We start from the raw sequence: 24,451 nt of genomic DNA, 5'->3' as shown, positions 1-24,451 counted from the left end.
TCCTCCTCCTCCTCCTCCTCCTCCTCCACTACCTCCACCACCTCCTCCTTTATCGCAAAGCACCAGCTTCTTCTTACCAACTACGTGTGACCCCCGTTTCACGCTTTTCACTTCGAGAAACTTCCGTTTGACGTGTTTAGCCGTCGGTGATGTTATACCGGCCGGAATAGGCGACCACCAGCCCGTCGTAGCACGATCGCGATCTACGCAATCCAGCTTCGCTCTCTTCCCTACGTCTTCGCGGTTTCGATCGGTGCCCGTTTTACCGATCAATTACATAGAAAAGTTGGCCTTTTTTCGACACTCACGAGTAATTCAAGAGAAGATGACAACGATGGGAGAGGGTCAGTCGGTTCTCGCTCTTAAGGCACACTTTTAATCGGTCGGTAAATTTTTCCTCGGCACGTCACATCGCGAAAACAAAATAATGTACGCGTGGTAGCAAGGGTTGAAGCCAAATAGATACAATACACTATCTGATGAAAGAAACTCTGACTGGGGAACAAAAGGAGAGAAAGGATGAAAGAGAATCGAGAAAAAATGTGTGTGCGTATGTGTATGTATCTGTGTGTGTATATATGTATATGTATATGTATATGTATATGTATATATATATGTATATGTATGTGTATGTGTGTATGTATGTATGTATGTATATATATATATATATATATATATATATATATATATATATATTGAGAGAGGGTGGGAGGAGAAAGAGACGAAGAGTGCGACGAGCGGTCCCGCTGCACCCTCGTGACCTTCAGTTCCGGCCCGGTCTCTTCATCGTCGTCGTTGTCTCGAAGAATATCGCACGCGTACTCAAACTCAAAACGTAGCTTCTTCACCGATGCACCTTGGCCTGCTCTCCTATGACGATATGCATCCTCCCGATGAACATTGCCCCCCTTTTGAACGACCGTCACCGCTATTTCTTCTTTTTCTTCTTCCTCTTTCTCCAATTCCTCTCGCAAAGACAACACCGGCACGCTCGACCTTGGCAATTTTAGCAATCGTGATTCTTTCTTCGATTCTTCCTCCTTAGATCTTTCTTTTCCTATATTATGTCAGGATCGAGATGGTTCTCCAGAGACAAGAGTAGCGTACCCTCTTCTGAGTTAACAGAAAATGAGAGACGCTGATCCCCTCGTGGTGTCTATTTCTTTCTTTTCTCTGGGATGGCAAAAGAATAAAAGAAAAAAGAGATAGAGATAAATAGAAAGAGAAAAAAGACAGAGAGAAATAAAACAAGAGCGAAAGTATCACGCGTGAAAAAGGTCTAGTCGATAGGGTGGGGGAGGGGTTCAGGATTGCTGGTAGGCGCGGTACCCACAGATCCTTAAAGCTTGCTAGCCTGTCAAGCACTGAGTCAGGAGGCGCGCGGTTTCACCGCATATATGTCGAAGTGGTGGCCTCCTCCTCTCTTTCTTCTTCTTCTTTCTTTCTCCATCGTCCTCTCCTTCTACTCTCTCCCTCTGCTTCCTCCTTCTCCTCTTCCTTCACCTCTTCCTTCTCCTCTTCCTCCTTCGCCTCCCCTATATACGCGCTCTCGTTTTCTCTCCCGGCGCCTTGTTTCTCTCTCTCTCTCTCTCTTTTCTTTCTCTTTCTCTCTTTTTGTCCCCCTCCTCTTTTCCCCCTCTTTAACGCGCGAGCGTAGTATCTTACGCATTCGCGTGTAGCGGGGCCGTGCGTCTGCCCGTCGCCGTCGCTGTCGGCGCGACTGACGCCTATGGCTCGTTGCCCCCCACTCTTCCACCCCTTCCTCCTTACCATCACCATACCACTACCATCACCTCTTCTTGCACCCTCCAGCCCGTCACCTCCTTCGGCCCTCCCACCACGCTCTGCGATCCTTCATAGCGATCATCGTTGCCGGTTAAAGAATGCTCTTTCTCTTTATCTCTCTCTCTCTCTCTCTCTCTGTCTATTCCCTCTCTCTCTCTCTCTCCCTCTCTTTCTCTCTCTCCCTCTTTTTCTCTCTTTCCCTCTCTCTGACCTCCCTCTCTCTTTCTCTCTTTCTTTGTCGAGTTTGAATCTTTTTTCTGTAAGCAAGAGCATCAACGTCGATCGACAATCGATCGACGACCGATCGACCGACAATCGCTCCCACGTGCATAGAACGCCCGCTGCTGACGACGAATCTCTTTGCTGCTACTTCTTTATTTTCTTCGATTTATTCTTGGTATACTATTAACAATCTTTGTGCATTTTTTATTCTCTGAGAAGACTCTCTAGAAATCTTTTTGGCCGAAAAATATCTTCTTAAAGAAGGAAATAAAAAATAATAAATAACACGTGAGGAGTTATCTTTCTCTTTCATTTAATGAAATCAATGCTCTCGCTCTTTAGAGAAAGAACTTTTTCTTCCGATTATCTCTATACTCCTGCGTATACACACACACACATGTATATACAGTTATATGTATATACATATATACCTGGTGTGTGTGTGTGTATATATATACAGATAGATAGATAAGTGGCTACTACTTCGAAATGGAATTCACACGGCTCTACAAAATGATCGAGCTACTTCTACGCGAAGCGTTTAAAAAAAGAAAATAACAAAGAGACAAAAGGAGAAAAAACGAAAAGAAAATGAGAAATTTGAAATTCGACGACATCGACTTGCTCGACAGCGCACGTGCACCGTCTGATGCGCGTGCAATTTGATGCACGATCTCTCGAGAGTCCCCAAGAGAATTTCGATCGAATTTTTATGGCTCACGGAATCGAGGGCACGCTCAAAGCTGTCGTCCCGCCGATCGGCCAGATAGGACTACGCATGTCAGAAAGAAAGAGATAGAGAAAAAAACAAAAAAGAAACGAAGACCGAAAGACCGAGATAGGCCATCGACTTCTTCTCGTGACGTTTGAAAGCCAAATCGACTTTCAAAGCGATTCAAATCTCGCGCATTGGTCCGCGTTCCCTGAAAGATGCACACCAACCGACATATATTATATTCTAAACGACAAAATCGCCGATTCTTTCCTTCTTTTGCAAGGGTATGCTGCATATTCTTTCAGAGAGAAATCTCGATGGAGTCAAGCGAGCGAAGATGCACGGATACGATACCTACAGAATCCTGAAACTGAACCCATCCATTTGCATTTTTGATCTTTTTTTCCTTTTTCTTCTATCTTTGTTCTTCGCTAGTTTTCGCTCCCTTATTTTTCTAGTATAATCAATTTAGCGACTTTTGCTCATTTTTTTGTTCACTCCTATCTCTCTTCGTTGTAGCGATTTTTTATATAATGAGACAACTTTAGAAATATTCTGCTAACGTTCGTTAAAATCGATCTTACCTAAAATGTTGCAGAATAAACATATGGGTACTGTTCGATTGTGATCGTTATCATACAATCCCTGCGTTCGCTATACTGCCCATAATAATGCTTATTATATCGTTTAATAAAAATTAATGTCTGCTCGATCGATGAGATTCTCATTCTCCTCTCTTTTCTCCCCTTCATCTTCCGTAACAGTATCGTGGATTCGTGGTCACGAAACCGTTTATAACCATCCATAACTTGGATACTCGAAGATTAAGTGATTTTATGGTTTCTCGGAAAAAGTCGTCGCATTGGTGGTCTGCAGAATCTAAATGGACCATATATTCTTTGGCTCTTTGATCGGCCATTTCTTCTTTCTTTCTTTTTTTAATATAAAAAATAGAATACACCTTCGAATATATTCTAATCTAATCAGATTCGTTACGTGGTTAAAATCTATTTTAAAAATCATCAATCGATAAGAACCGTCTGTCGGCAAGAAAAAAAGGGAAACAAAAAAAGAGAAAAAAGGAAGAAAAGAAAGTTACTTAATAATCCGTTAACATTCTATATAGCTATTAATTAATACTTATCGTAGTTTGTTTTGATAGAAGTGTAAGTTTACGGGATAAGAGAAAAACGATTACGAGAAAGGTAGAAATCGGAGAATCAGGGCATGGGAATGCGTGAAGCCATCCTCGATTCTTCCCATGTTCCCTCTGATTGCCCCACACGTTGCACCCGTCTGTCATCGTAAGGACCAATCGAGTGGCAACCGCGCTTACAGTTGCTTTTGCAGTCGTAACAGCAGGTGGCTCCAGAAAAGGACCTTCAATCTTTTCGTCCTTTTTTTTATGGTGTCGTATCGCACTAACAAGCTACCATTGCTGGTCTTTTCACGCTGTGGTGGCATTTTTTCCCCACCCGTCTCTTTCTTTCTCTCATCTCTTTTTCTTCGTCATCGTCTTCTCTCCTTTTGAAACAAACCGATCACAAGTCATGAGAATCTTATCGAATTTGAGGAAATATCTTAATCCCGTCCGATCGACGAAACTCTCAGAAACAAAGCTTTGATATTTTATCACTGACTTTTCGACATTATGTGATCCAATTATTTTATAAGTCGGTGCTGTTCTAAAGACAAAAGTTAATTAGTGACAGTAAATTGCACGAGGCAATGTAATATATTTAAGCAAATAAAAAGAGATAATAACAAAATCATGGCGAAAGCAGTTTCATCCAATCAACTCGATGGAAGATGATCGCACGGAAAGATTGAATCGTGTTTGAAAACGTAAGGAAAAAAATAGAAAAAAATCGAGAAAATTTCGGCGACAAGAAAATAAAAAACTGTGACCTTAAGGAGTTACATACATCGAGAAAGTTCAAAAAAGATCGATTCTTCAAACAAATTTTTTTTCGACAGTATTATCTTTTAAGAATATTCTCTGAAAATTTCCTCAGAAAATTCCAAAAATTAATAAAAATACAATTGTTTCGATCCTACCGAGTTTAATATTATATATATTCTAAACTTTAAACGCTGCTTTCTCAAAACTATGTTTTTCAAATCGGTGTCAAGGTCATGTTGAGAACTATTGAGCCAATTTAAATGAAATTTGGTATGATTATTTCTCATATTATTATCTAATCTTTGTCATATGGAAATTTTTTTAAGAACCCTAGTATTTTTTTAATTATTAAGAAGCTACTGAGATTTTTTATCGGAAATCGCATGATAAATTCAATCACTCACATTTTTTTATACAATGAGTATATTAAAAATCGGCTTCGTGAAGGACTGATTTTTTTAATGTACTTCAAGAGTTCTTTCACTTTTTTCATTTTTGATAATACCCTGAGGAGATATTATTGGCACCGCAAATGCCATAGAAAATAACTCTGCTTCGTTCGACATCGATAACTCCAACAACGTAACGGATTGGTTTCATTTTTTTGTTGAAAAATATTCCTCAAAGTACACACAACCTTAATGCTCCTTTATTAAAAAAATAAATTACATGGACGAAAAAACCATAAAAATCTCCTTTTCGGGAACCGCCTAGGTGTATGTAACCCCTTCATTTTTCATAACTGTAATTCCCTCTTTAATGTAGTCAAAGTTTTTTTTCTGTATCTTACGTAATCTCTCCGCTCTTATTCTATAGCGAAACATATCAGTATGTTCGGTAATGCTTATATGTAGTGCAGATGTGACGAGCCAATGATATCTATCTAGAAGTAAGACAAAAGCCAATAATGACAGTTTTCATATCGCAACGATTATTCGATTTCTATGATGATTCCACGTAATAGGCATTTAATATCCACCTGATTTGAGTTTCGAGTCGAAAGTTATCTTTAAAACGTAAAGTTTATTTTCAATTTTCGTTATTTACAAATAATCATAGTGATGAGATAACTGATTATCATTAGCTGGTTACTTGCTTCTAAATAGATATTGACTTATCACATTTTTACTACATACAAACATTACAGAGATGCATTCGAATTCTAAGGTCTTTTAATATTTTTCTGAAAAGTTACTTATAGAATCAGAAAAATGAAGCTATTGTCATTTCTCAACTTAATTATTCTATACACGTACACATTTTTCACAACGTCTACGCCATGATTCTACGGACGCTGTGAACAATTCTTTCGGAGTCTGTCTTGTTCACTGGAAAATCGCTGATACAAGAGCAGCACGACTGGAAATTGATCGACCACAGTCTTCAGAAATTCTTCACGACGAACAACTTTGAAGTGATTCCTCATGCTCCCTACTCACCTGAAATTTACACCTAACGATTTTGGGCTTTTTCCAACGTCGAAGGACACTCTCCGTGGTCTCTCTGTTTCCAATCGTGCCATTCTTGCATCAGTAATTTTCCAATGGGCAAAATAAACCTCCTAAAGAATCGTTCACAGCCAAGTCATGCAATCATGGCATTGACTTTGTGAACAGTAAGTACGTGTACAGAATGACTAATGTCGAAAGACGACAATAATTTAAGCTATTTGATGTAAGTAGTTCTTCGGAAAGAAATGAGGAAACTGTAGAACACACCTCGTGTTATCACACAATAATGCTTCATTGTAGAATAAATAAGATTTACGTATGACCTATGAAAAGGAAAACTCGATTACTCGGAAAGAGTAGCCTCGCTAACATCGTTAATAATTACAGATGAATATACTTATATAACTATGTAACAGGGTCGATGTAAACTATGCAAAAATTCTACGAACAAATGTACGAAATATACGGAAGGAGAATACTCCTAGTGATATAATTACGAGAGAGAACAAGCAAGTATCGCTGCGTACACATTTATACTATATACGTATTTTGCGATTCGTCATGATCTCGGATACCTGCAACAAAATACAAAAAACAAACTATATAGGTCTCTTATGTACCTCTATGTGTAGATGCGTGTACATGCATACATAGATCGTATATGCTTATTTCTGACGGTACTCTTACAAAGGAATGGCCGGCCCGTCGGCCCTGACATTCGCAATAAAACTCTCTCACAACTGTGCTGGTTATGCCGAACAGTGCCGATACACGAAAATAAATAGAATATTATTGAGAAAGTTAAAAATTTCAAGAAAAGCTCAAATCATCGATCAACAAATTTGAATTCCTTCTTCGTCTTTTCCGTAACTAAACTCAATCCAATAGATCATAATCACAGATACAAACGACCGTTAAACTTTCGACGATAACACCTTCAACTACTGTCACATCGAATAAATGTTCAAATAACTCTTTCGATTTGCAATATTTCATCGAAGTTGTTCTTCTGTAACACAGTGACCTCGATATTAGAGAATGAAAAATACGTGTTGCGCATAAATCCGAGGGTTCGCGACAACTCGATTATCGGAAATAAAATATACGTCGACGATGCGTTATTCCTTTCCTTATCGTTTCTTATAATTGTATATAGGAGAAAAGAGGGAGTAACTTCGCTTAAAATAAGCGCGAAAGGGGGGCAAGTTCAGCGTTATTATCTCTTTACGCTTAGTTTACTACGAATCTACTTTGACTTTTTTTACTCGATCACTCAAGCGTATTCGTTGAGAAATTTTTTCTCTAAATTAACTGAAAATATAAAATTTAATGTAACAAATCATAGGAACGAATTGAAATGTAATAAAAATTAATTAATCCATCGTTTAAATATTCATCGCAAATCTTTTCGATAAACCAATATCTCCGTTGAAAAACTCGATTCATCTTAGCTGTGTGAATAATTAATTGAAAAGTACGACAGCCCTTGTCACCTTTGATATCCCACAAGCAAACCTGTCAATTATTGTCCTCATTAAGGCGGTAGGACGTGCGCGTAGTCGGTGATTAAAAATTAAATACACTTCGGAAGACGAAACGATTTAGTAACGAAGGTGCCCGGTGACATTCGAAGTCAGAGCATTTGAGCTCAAACTACCATGAGGAATTTCGTTTGCTTCGCGGTGGGTAATATCCTTGCTCTTGAAAATTTACGTTATTAGACAATGACAGTTATTCGAACGTTTCGTTTCGCCAAACCATTTCAGACATTGTTTCTCACGATCCAAGCGGAAATCTGTCTACGTTTGTTAAAGAATAAAGAAGAAAGCAAGATCTTGCAGAAAACTCCGGGTCGAATTTGGAGATGGGATCCGATCGCAGAAAACTTCGTACCATTGGAAACGTTAAAATCGAATAACGGGCTAGTGTGTAGCGTCGATTTTGTCAAGGACTTGGCCGTGAAATCGATCACGGTGGTTGCCGATAACGTGAGCTATTCGAGAAAACAATTTCTCGAATTAATCGAATGGAAGTGGAAAAGGATGTTATTTATCAACTAGCCCTCTCATTTGCAGATGAATCCGTACATCATAATAAATGCAAATCAGAGCCAAGTAACAGGATTCATAGGGGACGTCTGGACGACTTTGGAGGAAACCTTAAAATTCACGTTCGTATATAAACCCCTTCATTACGAATTCGGTATTAAATTGGTCGGCAAGGAGGAAAAAAGATAGTTTTCTTTTTGCTTACCCATTAGTCCGAATCGATTAAAATCGTATTATTCACATCGATTATTTTCGTATCATAGGTAGCCTTACTTTGTTTTAAGTCCATTTTTCTTTAGCAGTAAAAGATAAAGATCTCGTTGTTATCATTGTTGGCACGTAATCTCATAGAAAATCCACGTCCGTCTGGTCACGCCTTTCACGTTTTTACCTGTTACTCTCCTTGTCGATTTCATTCACGATTTGCATGCCGAGAGAATGAGAGGGTCAAACAGACACGACAACCTATCCGTACGTAGAATCTGCCTAATTTTCCGCGTACCACCCAGACGCGGAGTGCTGGGTCAAAATACTCGCATGATTCATTCGTCTAGACAGGTATAAGTATAGTATCACGCTTCGCGAAAGACGGAAAGAGAGAAAGAGAAGCGTTAACACCGTTGGGTGCGCTCACACCGTAATAAAAGCGTTTCTTCGTCGAAAATGCAGGACAATTTACCATAGAGCGGGATCGTGGGCCGGCTGGACGCTGATGAATGGTCGAGCTCACGCACTCTTGGAAGCTACGGTGATTTACTCCTACACCTCCGGTTATTACACTTACAGTATTCCGATCACGACCAACTAGTAAGTCGAAATCAAGAAATACGTAAGTAACATATATGAACTTCTATTCTTCAAAAAAGAAATAAAAAAGAAACAAAGACAAAATAAATATTATTCGCTTACTGTCATCAGTACTCTTCTTTTTTTAATATTATATACATACATATATACATATATATATATATATATATATATATATATATATATGTATATAATATTAAGAAATTTGAGATCCTTGATAAGTTTTTGTTACCGGCAGTTATGCTCTATTCGTGCAATCCGAAGGTACGAGAGTTTCAACGTGGTGGTACGCTAGTATTTTCAGTCGGAATCTATGGAGAGTAACAGGATTATTTATTGTTTGTATCGTATTTATCATTATGGGAATTAATGCATTGAGAAAAACCATCTGTGAATTCGACGTTGAATGCGACGACGAACTCTCGTCTCCTTCGTTCGTCTTCCTTTACGTTCTAAGTGGTATAAGTGGTCAAGGTACTTATCATATATAACATGTTATATATTATTTAAAAAATTAATATTTTGTCCAGACATTCTTCTGACACATTCGTTCCTTTGTTCTAATAAAAAAAAAGGTTGCCAGAAAATTCCGTCGAGCTGGTCGTTACGTTTGACGATCCTCTCGTTTTTGTTTATGGGAATGTCACTATTTTGTGGATTTAGCAGTACATTGACTTCGTATTTAACAATCGGGATAACATCTGTACCTCTTACTAGTTTAAAAGATGTTGCCGAAAAACGTACTCATTCTTTATGTGTAAGAAACAATAGCGGTGCTTACATCCATTTCACAGTGGTACGTATATATATGTATATAGTTATTTATTTATTTATTTATATATTTATTTATTTATTTATTTATTTATTTATTTATACACATATATACATAAAATTAGCGAGAGATTTGCACAATCGTAAAGATAAAAACTATAACAAAATACATTCTGCTTATAGAATGGATTAAGAGGAGAGGATTTAATGCCGGAATGGAAAGATCTAGTGAATAAAGATTGTCCTGATATGATGGACATGTTTACTATTGGCTCAAACCTTTGTACTCCTGGTTTTGTTTATTTAGAAGGACCAGATATTTTCCTATCAATTTATCAACAAGTACTAAACCAATGTCACTACGTGCAATTACCTCAACCATATTGGACCCTAAAATTAGCTTTTCAACATGCCAGATCCTCAAAATATAAAAAGATCATTGATCTATAGTGAGTTGTCTCTTTTGTACTTGCTTTCCTTTACTATAGTCTTCTTATTTTTCTTTCTTTTTATATTTATAAAACAATGAAAATTTAATATTGATGAATTATGCCTTCACAAATTATATTTGAGTACAACGAAAGTAAAATAAAATTAGAATTTCGATTTAAACGGATCTTTCTACTTTGTTTCAGCTTGATGCGTCTCCGTTCAGTCGGTATATTAGATTACCTTGAAAAAAAATGGATAAAGAAAAAACAGGACAACATTTTAGGACAGCCTCAATGGACTGACTTTCGAGCTGTCGAATATGATCATATACATATCGTATTTTCAATGCTCTCAATTGCTGCTTTATTTAGCGTACTGATATGCGTTCTTGAAAATATTTTTTACAGATGGCAAATATCGCCACAAAAAAAAACTTTGTGCGTTATTAATCGAAAAACTGCAATCCCTTGATATTCCATCTTTTATCGACATGGACAAACACCGCCAGTTTTTATCACGAAAAAAGAAATTTCTTTTTCACGCAAAACAAATTGTAGAAAATCTTCGTATTATCGACGGTTTTTCTACCTCGCGTTTTCTTCTATATCGATACGAAGACTTGGTCGATAAAGAAAATATAATTTATTAATAGATAATACTCCTTTGTTTTTTTTAACTTTTTCTCAATATTTATACGCCATGTATTTTTAAATATAATGAAAATACAAGAACTTTCTACTAGATATACCTAAGTATATATATATATATACACACATAAACACACATCTATAGGTATGGTACGTATATATATATATGTATTTGGTGCGGGAATATGATGAAAAATATAAGTAATAAAAACATGAATATAGTATTTTAGGAACATATTTTACTAATTCAAGTTTACATCTATTTTTAAAAGAGTCTTCCTTTAATAAGTAAAGAGTTATGTCGATAATAAATGCTCTACATTACCGATCATGTCATTATGTTTTTTCCTATCATGGCGTGATTCAGATAATTCTTTGTTATGTATATACTCCAAACAAAATTACACTTAAGTTAATATTTTTATTTCTTCTTTAAACTTGTATAGCAATGTACAAATATGGCTGAAAGTAAGTATGTATATGTATATGTATTGTGTATCTGTGTATTTGTGTATGTTTATATTATATATATATATATATATAACTTTTAGTGACCTTTTTTACCGACTAGAATCAACGATATAATTAATTAAGCATAAAAATATCCTCAACATCCTGTTAACGTATCTGTAAATTACGTTGCTGGCCGTACATATAACCTGCTCTGAACGTCAGATAAGTAATCATCGCTGCACAAATAGAATAATACCGCTATTTAGTAACTATCATCCTTCATCCAGTAATGCATCAACCATCGTACCGAATATACAACAACCGATAATCGTGGACAAGCCGGGAAATATCACCATGCTGTTTGACTTTTATTGTTTATAATGTTCATTTGTTCGTTTTGGCTTCCACGTAATCGATTATTGCTGTTTCATTATAAACACCACCTATCGCCTATAGATTTATCATTAGGTACTGTATTAATACTGTCTTCTCAATTTCTCTCTCTCTCTCTCTCTCTCTTTCTCTCTCGCATTTCGATCTACTTACCGATACTACTAACCTCTCACAATATAAAATAATTTATTTCTCGAACAACTTCTGTATGTTATAGTTTTATTTCCTCTGATCGTAAAAAAAATTATTTGAAAAAATAATAGCAAAGGAACTACTTATTTGGAATAAATCTATGTAAAAATTGATCGATTGCACGAATATCCATTACTTATTCTCTTTGTGATATATCCTACCTGTTAATTGACGTCTAGCAATAAGACAATTTTTCTCATGACACTTCATATTGATAAAGTAACCTTCTCTTGTATGTAGAGATCGAATCAATTTTTTGTTGCAAAGAACAAATATGCTATCATCGAAAAACATACCATCTCGCAAATTTTATCTGCAATCGTTCATATTTTACATATAAAAAAAGCGTGTATTTGATTCATTCAAACACCGTATGTATGTATTATCGAAATATATCTCTATAATGAAAACACTCAAATAACACAAATATTTTCTTCTTTTTGACGTGCCTATACTTTTACGACGTGAGCTTTCAAATTTTTCCAACATCACTAATTGCCAAATTGCTTAACCCCGCTTATATTTTATATTAGATATAAGTATTCTTAGCTTTATACATAAAATAAATTTTTTAAATATAACACTAGATCCTGCCTGCAGAAATTATGGCACCGCAATTGTATATCTCTTCCTCGGTCCATCGACAATATCGATCGCTGGGTCCGATCAAGAGCGAGTGTATCTCAAGAAAAATTGACCAATCTTCATAATAGCAAATAAATCTTCATAAAAAAGACAAAATAAAAAGTAAAACGTACGCAATATACGAAAAATTGGCAATTGTAAACACGAAGGAAGATCACAGAATTGGTATATGTGATAGTAGTATATACATATTTTATTTTTTGTGAATGTTAAAAGTCATGTACTTGTAAAATAGTAGAATCGAGAAAGTTCATTTTTCATGTGTTCTAATGCACCGAGAATCATTTCGAGTATAAAAGTGAAAAAGGATCTGTCGTCGTTTGAAAAACTTTCTTGGATCGATTTTATTTCGATGAACCGTGGACGAAAATACACTAAAAAGTAAAAAGTTTAAGAAATATTCGAGCTTACAAGGAAACTCTCAAACATAATCTGAATAAGAAGAGCTAATAATTTGTTAAAGTGGTCCTAAGCCAACTTTCATATCGATTCTCTAATTTCGAAACCGTTCCATTATCTCGAATACATAATCTAATTCTCGCAAACCAACATTACGTGAATACTACTCGATACGTTCGAATCGTTGAATTGCAAGATACTTCTCGGACAGAAGCTATCGTTATTATAATAGTTCGTCGATTTTCGACTAAGGAGTTTTTAGGCATTCGATCGTCCAATCCGCTCACAGCCAATCAATGATTCGAAAGGATCGGAATACCATTGGACGAATTTGATTCGCATGGAAGTAGTAGTAACCATTTTTAGATAGAGATTATTATCGTCAGCCATATAAACAGAGCGTTCGTCATTCGATTTGTGCCGACGTGTGTATGTGTATATATATATGTGTGTGTGTGCATATATATATACATATTTCAAAATTACAAGATTTTTCGTAATTTTTAATATTTCTTACGAGACCGCTCATAACTTTCTCGTTGAAAAATTTCGCAAAAAAAAGAACTATCGACCTTATTATCGATGATCCTGACGGTGATACATAGAAGCTACACGAATTCAGCGAATCCGCGTTAAGACGAATTTTTCGCGATTGACATTAAAGATATTTTTCTAAAAGAAAGTTCAACGATCTATTCGCATGGCGTTACATACAGCAAGGAAGATTCCATCGAACGAGATTGACTCGTTTTTTGAATCGCTCCTAATTCCAGAGCATTACCAAACTTCGCATTTCTCCTCCGGGTTCATCTTCGAGCCTATTGGACAGTCGAATTCTGCTGAGAATTCAATCATATTAGTCAGAGGTCCTATTACTCTATATTTCGATGGACAGTGAGAATCCTTTTCGATTTGGAGATTTGTCAATTCAATAGTTTCAGCAGAACACCATACCTACCGACAAAATTATAATTCAATATCTGTGCAGATTAAAAGCACTGTCGAAAATATAATTTACTTACTTATGTATGCATGTGTATATATATATATATGTGTGTGTGTGTGTGTATGTATATATACACAAGGTATCTCAGTAGTACAATCGTGCAAGGAGTGAAAAAATAATTCGGAAACGTAGAATACAGTTTTTGCTTATGAAGCGCCGTTTTTGAGGAAAATTGTTTTTAAAATCTATTCAATACATTTATACTTATTGTAAGTTTCGACTTGACAGATCTGGTTCTAGTCATGTTTGTGTTTAATAACACACGCAGTGTTATTATCTGCTTCCACTTATAGCTATTATCGTGCTTTCGTATTAGTTTGCTTTATTAAGTATTTGTTTCGAATGATCAAGTTGAAACTTACGATAAATACAAATGTATTTGAGAAATTTTTAAATAGTTTTTCTCAAAAACGAAGTCTCATATGCAAAAACTATATTCTACATTTCCAACTTATTTTTTTACGAGGAATCACTCTCTGCTCGGTTATACCACTATTCCAGAATACCCCGTATAAACTATATATATATATATATATATATATATTACACACACACACACACACGCACAGTGCAATATATATCACTATATATGCTCACGTATATTTCTATACGCACGTATATAAAAATAAAAGTAAAAATACTTTCGTTATATTATAGATACACTTCGTACCTGGGCAAAATTAACGAAAAACAATTGACGATGCGTTAAATTCAGACCAGGAAATGACAAGTGGTCCTTCTCGGATTTAAGTGCTGCTAAATAAGCGTGGTACGCTGCCTTGAGTCCGCCATTATCGGCAATATTCTCTCCTAAAAATAGAAGAACAAAAAAAATCACTGGTATATCAGAAAGATGTTGTACATTTCGTAAAAACAGTACTAAATATTATAATATTTATAGTTTAGTACTAAATATTATAATTAGGTAATATTAAAGTATTAAATATTACCTAAAGTTTGACGTCCGTTTACGTGACGACCTTGTACCTCGTACGTATTGTACTGTTCCACAAAGCATTCAGTTCTATTATTGAACTTATCTATCGTATTATTGTTCCACCATCTATTCAAATTTCCATGAAAATCGTATTCCCTACCTACGATGTTAAATTTAATATTATTTACAAAATAATATAAAGGAATACTTTTGTTTTATTTTATATTATCTTTTTTTATTATCTTTTTTGTTAACTATTGATAGATTGAATGGTCATTATTAATTTACTATTGATATAATCAATTAAAATGAATAATTTATCAGATTTTCACCTTGATTGTCGAAAGCATGGGTAAGTTCGTGACCCATAACGACACCAATGCCACCATAATTAAGACTATCGAAATTTTGCGTGTCATAGAAAGGACTCTGAAGGATTCCAGCGGGAAATACGATTTGATTTTTCGTTGGCGTGTAATAAGCATTCACCATCGACGGTGCCATGATCCAAGTGGACTTGTTTACCGGTCGATCGAGTTTCTCGAGAGTTTTCTTTAAAGAGTATTTGTTCACTCTTATATTATTTTGGAAGTATTCGTTTGGCTTAATCAAAAGATCTCTATATCGCTCATCGAGTTCGCTAGGATTTAGAATATAGTCTGGAAAACCGACCATATCAGTGATCGCGTTAGCCTTTTCCTCTGCTGCTTTTCTTGTCTCAGCGTCCATCCATTGAAGATTCTTCAAATTCTTCGTAAAAGCTCGGCGTACCTCATTGATCATTTGTTCCGCCTAAAATCAACCATTGAAGTCGTTTATCGATTTCCTCTTCGATTGTCGATTAACTTTTATTATGATTTTTGAAAGTTACTTCGTTCTTATACGAGTTACGCACTGATTTTTTTTGAGAATTAATAATAACAAGATTCGTTATATGATAAAAAATGTATAACATAAATGAAAATAAATTCTGAAAATATTTGATCGTATTTGACCAAAACGAACCTTGGGTTTACTTTTCCCGTGAAACACTTCCCTGACGAACATAGCACCAATCGCGAATCCCATCTGATTGTTTGTATCACTAACACAATAGCGCCATTGCTCTTGCCTCCCTTCTGTGCCAACAAGAACCTTCCTCAAGATCTTGTAAGCATCGCGAAAAGGCCTCGAAAGAAACGTCGTCACGGACCTCACGGTCTGCCAAACCAGATAGTTATTCAGTATTCTGCGGAAAGAAAAGGTAGAGAAGGATGGCAATACAAAAAGAGGCATATCAGTTCGCGTTCCTCTTTTCTCTATTAACGCTCAGTGAAGCAATCGCTTATTATCTATTAGAACTGCGTGTTCTTCTTTGAATTATTTTTCTAAATGATCATACAAACTGACAATTAAAGAATTCAGATAATGAAATAACGTTTACGAATAAAAATCTGAAAATACGTACATTTTCTTTTCGTTCGTCTTATTATACTCTTGCACCAGGTTCGTCAACTTAGCGAAATAATCAGGGGCAAAATTAACGATCATCATCTTGCTATTTATCTTCTTGTTAACTATACGCGTTGCATTTTGGAAGAAGTCCACCCATGATATCTGACACGATACATACGTTCGCCTTTAAGTTTCGATGCTCTATGCTATCAGACCAGTTGTAATCATACTCACAAAGTTCGCCTTGCGTTGTAATTCGCTCAAAGACATTAAGTGATAGATCTTCTCCTCATCCCGACGTTCCTCCTGAGGCGTCGTAATGTTCGCCAATCTCACCTCGAAAGTTATCACGTCCCGCATCTGTTGCCTCGTCGAATTCTCCTCTCCTCCGAGTAACACGCCTATCTACGAACGAATATCTTTACTCGATTCGGTCAAGACGCCTTTTTTGTACCTATAAAAACGCGGTTACGTACCTTCGTCATGTATTCCAAGCAAGCCGTCAATATTTTATCATCCTCGCTCACGTTCAGGTAATTACCTACCGCTGGTAAAGTGAGTCCGCCTTGATCAATCTTTAAAAAAGAAGAAAAAAAGAAACGATGCATTATTTGCAATGATACAATCACGAAAACAAATGTTTCTCATTAATTGTCCTGTCTAATACAACCTGAATTATGTATCTGCTACTATTACGATCGTCCTCATTTACCGTCCAAGAGAACAATCCGCCCATGTTATAAACGTTTTGCAATATCTGCATACTATTTTGTAGAGACCAACGTTCGATGCTGAAGTTACCGGATATATTCCAACCGCCGATAGTATCCAAAAGATTGAGCAAAGGCTGAGCTCCCAACGCCTCGATGGTCTCATTAGCGTCTATACACGATATATAATAATTCTTTGCTTTTCTCTCCGCTTTAGATTTCATTTCGTTAAAAGGCTTCTCTAAAAAAGTTAACGTTTATACGTGTCATTCGATCGTGAATTATCGATAATATTAATATTATATCGTAGAAATTATATTACCGAGTGCGTTTTTAATCGCGACTTGATTTCGCTGCTCCATATTTTCGAATATTCCCCATGTGCTCATCCCATCTGGCATAGGATTTTTTTTTATCCAACCTCCACAGGCATACTCGTAAAAATCGTCGCATGGCTTCACGGAAAGATCCATAGCGTTTATAATCGTCGCTGCCATCTTCACGCAGTGTTCCGTGAGGCAATGACTACCATCTATCATATATAAATCAATTAGAATTTGTCGTTTTAAAGTATCATAAACTTATCGATTCGTAGTAAATTTCTTATCTACTTAATGTTAAAGCATGTTTATTTGATATAAAGATATTGATTTTCTCTAAAGAAAAGAAAAGAAATATTTTCTGTCATATGATGAACGTATTATAATAATAATAATAACAATAATAATAACAACAACAATAATAATAATAATAATGATATCTTACTATCGTGAACTCCGACATGTACATATTTTCCTTTGTTCCAACTGCCTTTATCGCTAATTACTATCGACAGTACCGTTACCATCAATAGCAAACAAGCACATATTATAAAAAGAGATTTCTCTAAGGTATTCCTTGCTCTCCATAACGTTGTACCCTATATATCGATATACAAGTGATTAAATAACAAAATAAAGGAGGTATAGTCAGTGGTAATTGAGTCTGATAATAATTTGATCGCAAAAACGATTTTAGGAATTTTCTGGCTCGCTCTTTATTTTTATCTAATAAACACAATATAATGAAATAACGGAAGAAAAATAAAATCGAAGAAGGAAATATTCCGTTGTCTTCTTCGGTCTCGCGTCTACGATGAAACCGACAAATATAGAGCGAAGAATATAGAAAGCGATTGCATCATTTTCCCCGCATATAAATTACTCAATGTCCGCTTTCAATTCGATGCTAAGCTGCCATTTGTAAGAGAACAGCGCAGTAGAGCGCAAAATCCTCGCTAGTTTCGTCAGCTCAATTTAGCAAATTGATCAGGATGATAAAACGCCTGCAGGAATCAAATATCGATCGAGAATTTACTTCGTTGACGTCTAATGTTTATTCTATGATCTTTTATATCGTACTCTTGTAAGTACCATCGATATAATATATAATTAAGTCAAAATCGTCGAAATGATCATTTTTATTTCCACGAAACTTACCGAATAGTATCTAATGTGCGTGGCTGAAGTGCTGATGCCTTCGCTATTTAATGCCACAGAGCCAATGCTGCTGCTATCCTCGTCCTCGAACTCAGCTTGTTTATACCTCGTCATCTGAAAGAATTTTAATACGTAAGTCTACAATGTAATCGAATATTTTTCCGTCCTATACGAAATGAATATTCGACAATGCAACCATGTAAAACTAACTTTCGTATAATGTGATTGTATAGAACTAAACTACCGCGTAAATTACTTTCTCAATTACTCGTTCTTTGAATACGGAATAAGGAAGCTGGTCTATGTAAACAAAACAAGAAAAGAAAAGAAAAGAGAAATGAAATGAAGATACTTGAAACTCGATGGAAAAACTCTATTTATACAAAAAATACGATAGAATTCTTGCAAAGCTTTTGTTTTTCTTCGTCGATGACGATCGCAGATCCTGTAAACAAAGATAAGCTCAAAACTCGCAGTTCTATCTTAAAATAGGACGGTCGTTACTAGAACGAATATCTTTGCGATTTCTCGATACCCATACTAATATAAACTCGAAACGAAACGCTTCGCCGGGTAAAAATAGAAAAAAAAAATGAAAAATACAATTCAATCGTTTTGTAAGTAAACATTACTTCTTTGTTAATTCCGCTCGGTAAATTTGCCTGCAGTAAATTCGTGACAACAGAGTGGTGAAATAAAAAAACACACGCACACATAGGACAACAAAAATAAAAGAGAAAAAAGTGAAACGTAAAATCGAATTGTTTTTCCATACAAAAATTATTACTGAAATCAAAATAAATTTATTTCAAATTCGTTTCTCTAATTTCATACGAATGTTCGTAAGCTCTTCGAAAGACACAGATCGAAAACTCCCAAAGGAAGATGCCAGTAATGTAATAAAACCACATACGGCGTTCGTTATTTTGGCAGTTCACGAAAACGCCAAATTTACAGCGACTTGTTCTAATTTAGACGCAGTCTAAATATATAAACCTCTATATCTGCTGTAACATGTACGAGCTCGGCATACTCGATAGTGGCAGGTCGTACTTTTCAGTATTGTTGAAATATTATATTACGTATCTTGGTTCATCATCAAACCTGTTAAAGTTCAAATCGAATAGCAATTCGATTGTGCGGTTTTTTTGTCTCATTTCATCCGACCAATTGAAAAATACACACACACACACACAGAGACGCGCGCGCGCACTCACACATATACACACAAATATCGCCCTTGTTATTTCGAATAATTGCACGAGTTACGCGTTCCAATCGCTCGAAAAATGATTCCTGTTTTTCATATATACAAAAACAGTTGACAAATATGTATTTATGTTTACGTATATGTATATGTGTATACTTATAATATCGGAAGATTGCGATTTATGACGTTTCATTGGTTCGATTTTCCAAGAAATCTATTTCATTTTGTTAAATAAATATTGCAAAAATGATTTCGTAATGGATGGTTCGCAGTAAAATAGAAAAAAAAGAGATGTCACTGAGATAAAAATAATTGCTAAAACCAATTTTGCATTAGACGTGATAGTGTTCTACGATGTGCTTGGTTGAATAATATGCTCGACATTAATGCCTGATCGTTGACTAAACAAACAAGCGAGCCATGACACAGTTCCATGTGTTGCGAATAGTCCATATGATTTGAAAAAATAATCAGACAGATGCAATGTCCCGCAAGCAAAGTAACATGTTTACATTGAATGTATGTATGTACCTATTTACGTATCTGAGTGTGCAAAAATGTACTCTAATTTTTCATTTCATTGGTCTAAACATATGCTTTTTACCTAATTTTTCACTCTCTCTATTTTCATTTTCATGATCCCGTATAACTTTTTATCTAAGAATTTTTTTACCTAAGAAAATGAAACGAGTACAATCCCCTTAATACCTAACTTTTATTTTAATTTTAAACGTGTTATCTCGAAGCACCGCGATATGTTTAATTTTGCAAAGACTCATTCGTACGATCGATACGCAATCTCGTTATCGCCCGTTGTCCATGGATACCTAGATTCGTGATAGTCGTAAAAATGGAAAGCATATAAAAATGATATCGAGTGATATCAAGTACTAATAGCATAGAAACACAATATTGATGCTAATGAATACGGCAGTGCGTAAATAATTGCATTACTTTGATTATCTTATCGTTCTTATTATAAATATTATTCTTATCGAGATCTCTAAATAGAAGACAAAATTTGTATTCTTTACATTACTCGACTTCTCTAAATAAATGTATGTAAATTTGTTATATAATAATAACAATATATATATGTATAACATAATGTGTTACATACATATAACATAACAACAATAACAATAATAATGATGATGAATGATGAACATTCTAATCATATAAAATATTATTCATTTACTGTCAAAGATTTCAAGCAATTTTGTTATTCTCAATTTTTTGTAAAAAAAAACAAATCCTTCAAAAATTCAATTAATGATATTTGGATGAATGTGAGCTGTAATTTCTTTTTATCGTCCGTACGCTTTTACCTTCCTAAGTCCTTAGAATTCCTTTTAGTTTATTTATTTAGTTTTAATAATCATTTGTCATAACAAATATTAACTTCAATAAGGAATCTGCGATTGACGACTGAATTTAAATTCGAAGCTGCCGTTTCGAAATATACTTCATTATATGTACGAATGACTCCATTCGTTCTTGCGAAAAGAAACCTTCAGTTCGTGTTATATATAAATATTATAAAATAAAAAAGAACAACTGATGAAGAATCCTTTATTTATAACTTTTTAAAACAATCTAGAACTAAGCAATATTTTAATCAAATTTGATTTTACGACCTTCAAGAAAAGACAATTATTTAAAAAGTTTTTTAGTAAATATGCCAAATTTTAACTCCTTTTGGAAAAAAAAAATCGATCAAAAAATAAACTTTGTATAGCTTAATTGGAACAACTACCTTCTACCATAAATAATTACCTAAACATTCAAATTAAATTTGTATTACAATAAGAACCTTTTAATTAGAAATCGGTGTGTATCATTATAAAACTAGAATGGGTCGAAGATAAAGTACGTGATAAATGTCTTGCAAGGAGATCGATAACAGTCGAGGATGTAATAAACGGACTTTACGAGACACCGACTACTACCGACACACTCTGCCGTTTGTTTTCAAGTGCCCGCAGAAACGGTTTACCCTCGGTTCACGATCGACGAAGACCGAACATGCGGAACCCAACGAGCTCGATGTCCAAACGACGACTGCGAGCATCGAGCGACACACGCGCCTCACGTGCGTGCGAGCGCGAGATTCAATGCAGTCGCGCACGCGCCGCAAAAGAGCACGCGTGTTCTATTGCTTGCGTACGTTCATGCATTAATATATGCATATGCAACCACCCGCCTTTTCTTCCTACTAGCCTATATTTATATATACACGCGCGCGCGCGCGCGTGTGTGTGTGTGTGTGTGTGTGTACCTCACGCAAGCAGGAAACGGACACTTGTGGCGCCCGTTAATGCCATTAGGGTATTTTGTTCTCTGATGTATATATATATATATGTATATATATATTAATATTAAGTATATTTCGTACGATCTTCTTACAATCAGTTAAATTTACGCGTAAGAGAAAAAAAAAGAGAGAAAGAGAAAGAAAGAAAAAGTGGGAGTATCGAAGTAATGAAGCCAATCGATAACTCGTTCGAGTTGTGAGCTTTATATCTGCTCTTTTAAAATAACTTAATAGACAATATATTCGATGATAGATAAATCGATGATAAATAAAACGTTCTTTCTTTAAAGGAAAAATGGAATAGCTAGAAATTTGATTTCACTTCAAATATTTGTTGAATTTATACATTAACATTTGAAGTTTATCAACTTATATAAAAATATTTTAAAAATTTAAGAAGAAAGGAGTCTCATATACACATCTGTCTATTTGAAGAAATAAACGTGTTACAAATTTGCCCATTTGCGTTCAGCAATAAAATGAATTTAACGTGGCTACTTTATATAGTCACTTGAATAGCAATGTAGGACATTATTTAATACGATTGTCGGAGTTAATGCGATCGAGACTCGAAACGACACATAAAGTCTTCATTTGATTGGGACACAAATAATCGGACCTTTGATACTTCTATATGTTTTGCATCACAAAAATGACGAACATTATATATAATGCATTATTAATTTATGAAAACTGTTTTTGCAAAACGCTCTATATAGGTGTAAATTGTAACAATTTTCTTTGATATCTATATCAACATATGTATATACAATTTTCTCTTTATCCTTCACTCTTATAAAATATTTATTATAAAACTTAGACCAAGACTCATTCGAAAGCAACCAAAATTTTTCGACATATATAAGTACCTACAAAACTCTCCAACATATGTTCACGATTTTCAATTCCTGTGAGAAAAGCATATATATACATACATAGTTACTATTCGTTACACAAACATTTTATTATTTGCAGAAGGAAAAACCATATAAAATCACAAAAACCAAGAAACAGAAGAATATAAATAGAAAGAGGAAAGAAAAACGTAAGGATAATCATACAAGGAAAGCATTATGCCGAAAACAATAACGAGCTAACGTTTTCGTCGTTACGAAAAATTTATTCTTCAGAAAGTGTATCTTTGTTCGATGGCTCATAAAAGGACAATCGAGCTGACGTAAAATTGAAGTTAAGTGTGAAAGCGCGCGAAACTTAAAAAAAAAAAGCTATATCGGCTGGGACAAAATAAATGAAAATAGATAAAATGTATCGAACATTAGAATAAGTGTCACGTAATGTAGGAGGTCGAGAAAGAAAATGATTGTATCATCATATTCGACGGAGTCAACTCGTCCATTCTTTGATGTAATTGAGGAAAAAGAAAAATTTTGCAAGAAAAACATGTTTCGTGGAGTTCATCGCATGTTAACGATCCTCGAGAACTCACCTTAACCGACATCTTGGACCAACACGATCGCGCAATCACCGCACTTTGTCACCTTAATTATTGATTCACCATCGGGGGTTGAACGTCGAGGCAAACGAGCGAGCGAGATAGATAGGTAGGTAGGTAGGTAGGTAGGTAGGTAGGTAGGTAGGTAGGTAGGTAGGTAGGTAGGTAGGTAGGCAGGTAGAATAGATAGATAGATGAAGACAGAAAGAGAGAGAGAGAGAGAGAAAGCAGGTAGACAGGCAGGCAAAGGGAAGGACTCGATCGAAGAACGCAAGAAACGAATAGAAAGAGAGAGTGAGTAGGACGAGAAAAGGATTCGAGAACGAGGGTAAAGAAAGGTTACGTCCAAGATATTTGATTTCTTGCTATGGCTATGACATCTTCTCTATTTGCCAACGTGACCGCGAAAACCGTGCGCGTCTCGCTTTTGACGGTTGCTCGACGACATACATGGGGGATGCTTTTACAACAGTAACACCAGCACCACCACCGCTGCCGTCGCTACTAATAACAACGAAGCCGCCCTCTATCGCGATCTCTCTCTGTCTCTCTCTCTCTCTCTCTCTCTCTCTCTCTCTCTCCCTCCCTCTCTCTTTTTCTCTCTGTTCTTCTATATTGATTTCTAGAATGATGCTCGTCACGCCGAAGCTGCCATCTTTTACGAGGAAAAGGTCCATGTACATCCGTGAACATTAATTCATAAAGACGATTACGTCTGACGATTTACATCTTTGTGACGTTCTTCTCAAAGTCATTCGATTAATCTAACCGATGATAGAAGCGAGAATAATCTTAAGAGAATTCGATTACGTTGAATTTTTTAAAAGAAAAATGATTTTTGATGGAATAATATTTTTTAGATAGTGATGGGATAAATATGTGATAGTAATGAGGTCAGAGTGAAATTCGACGTTGAAAATCGAAAGAATTCATTCATATATCTCTCGCGTAAATTATATCTTTTCACGAATCTTGTTCTTGGCATTTGGTATTATAATTATTTGAAGTATTACCGAGATACAACCAACGTCGAAATTCTATCGAAA

The 24,451-nt window shown here is 35.4% G+C and overlaps 2 protein-coding genes and 1 long non-coding RNA gene across 7 annotated transcripts; 1 reads left to right on the top strand and 2 right to left on the bottom strand.

The window, feature by feature from the left end:
• Positions 1-643: 643 nt before the first annotated feature.
• LOC127066069 (uncharacterized) lies at positions 644-7,139 on the bottom strand. Its single transcript, XR_007782265.1, has 2 exons — positions 6,727-7,139; positions 644-6,651 (listed from the first exon to the last, which is right to left on the bottom strand). It is a non-coding gene; the product is annotated as an uncharacterized LOC127066069 (long non-coding RNA).
• Positions 7,140-9,288: 2,149 nt separating this feature from the next.
• On the top strand, positions 9,289-10,745 carry LOC127066377 (uncharacterized). The gene is made up of 4 exons (XM_051000035.1): positions 9,289-9,405; positions 9,507-9,727; positions 9,886-10,151; positions 10,338-10,745. Exons 1-4 carry the CDS (start codon positions 9,291-9,293, stop codon positions 10,603-10,605), a joined length of 870 nt encoding a protein of 289 aa, XP_050855992.1. The 5' UTR covers positions 9,289-9,290; the 3' UTR covers positions 10,606-10,745.
• A 253-nt stretch (positions 10,746-10,998) lies between these two features.
• Positions 10,999-24,376, bottom strand: LOC127066368 (endothelin-converting enzyme homolog). Of its 5 annotated transcripts, none has more exons than XM_051000006.1 (13): positions 23,400-24,376; positions 18,429-18,542; positions 17,716-17,869; positions 17,273-17,482; positions 16,911-17,191; positions 16,717-16,815; positions 16,475-16,645; positions 16,254-16,402; positions 15,812-16,034; positions 15,139-15,598; positions 14,820-14,966; positions 14,540-14,679; positions 10,999-13,817 (listed from the first exon to the last, which is right to left on the bottom strand). In XM_051000006.1, the coding sequence occupies exons 1-13, from the start codon at positions 23,409-23,411 to the stop codon at positions 13,641-13,643; spliced, it is 2,337 nt and encodes a 778-aa protein (XP_050855963.1). In that variant the 5' UTR covers positions 23,412-24,376; the 3' UTR covers positions 10,999-13,640. The 5 variants fall into 5 exon arrangements, with proteins under 5 accessions (XP_050855963.1, XP_050855962.1, XP_050855964.1 ...); XM_051000005.1 differs by lacking the exon at positions 23,400-24,376 and adding an exon at positions 21,635-21,752; XM_051000007.1 differs by lacking the exon at positions 23,400-24,376 and adding an exon at positions 21,452-21,600.
• Positions 24,377-24,451: the final 75 nt, after the last annotated feature.

This window comes from Vespula vulgaris, chromosome 9 (assembly GCF_905475345.1).
Source record: "Vespula vulgaris chromosome 9, iyVesVulg1.1, whole genome shotgun sequence".
Taxonomy (NCBI): Eukaryota; Metazoa; Arthropoda; class Insecta; order Hymenoptera; family Vespidae; genus Vespula; species Vespula vulgaris.
Note: the sequence above shows the minus strand (reverse complement) of the source record. Positions and strands in the feature narration are given on the sequence as shown.

Coding starts and splice junctions, on each gene's coding strand:
- LOC127066368 (XM_051000005.1), bottom strand. CDS start 21,709: ATGCTCGCAGTCGTCGTTTGGACATCGAGCTCGTTGGGTTCCGCATGT. Junction 17,870..18,428: donor CGCACATTAGATACTATTCG/GTAAGTTTCGTG, acceptor ATCGATATATAG/GGTACAACGTTATGGAGAGC. Junction 16,403..16,474: donor TACAACGCAAGGCGAACTTT/GTGAGTATGATT, acceptor GTATCGTGTCAG/ATATCATGGGTGGACTTCTT.
- LOC127066377 (XM_051000035.1), top strand. CDS start 9,291: ATGGGAATTAATGCATTGAGAAAAACCATCTGTGAATTCGACGTTGAA. Junction 9,406..9,506: donor AAGTGGTATAAGTGGTCAAG/GTACTTATCATA, acceptor ATAAAAAAAAAG/GTTGCCAGAAAATTCCGTCG. Junction 9,728..9,885: donor CTTACATCCATTTCACAGTG/GTACGTATATAT, acceptor TTCTGCTTATAG/AATGGATTAAGAGGAGAGGA.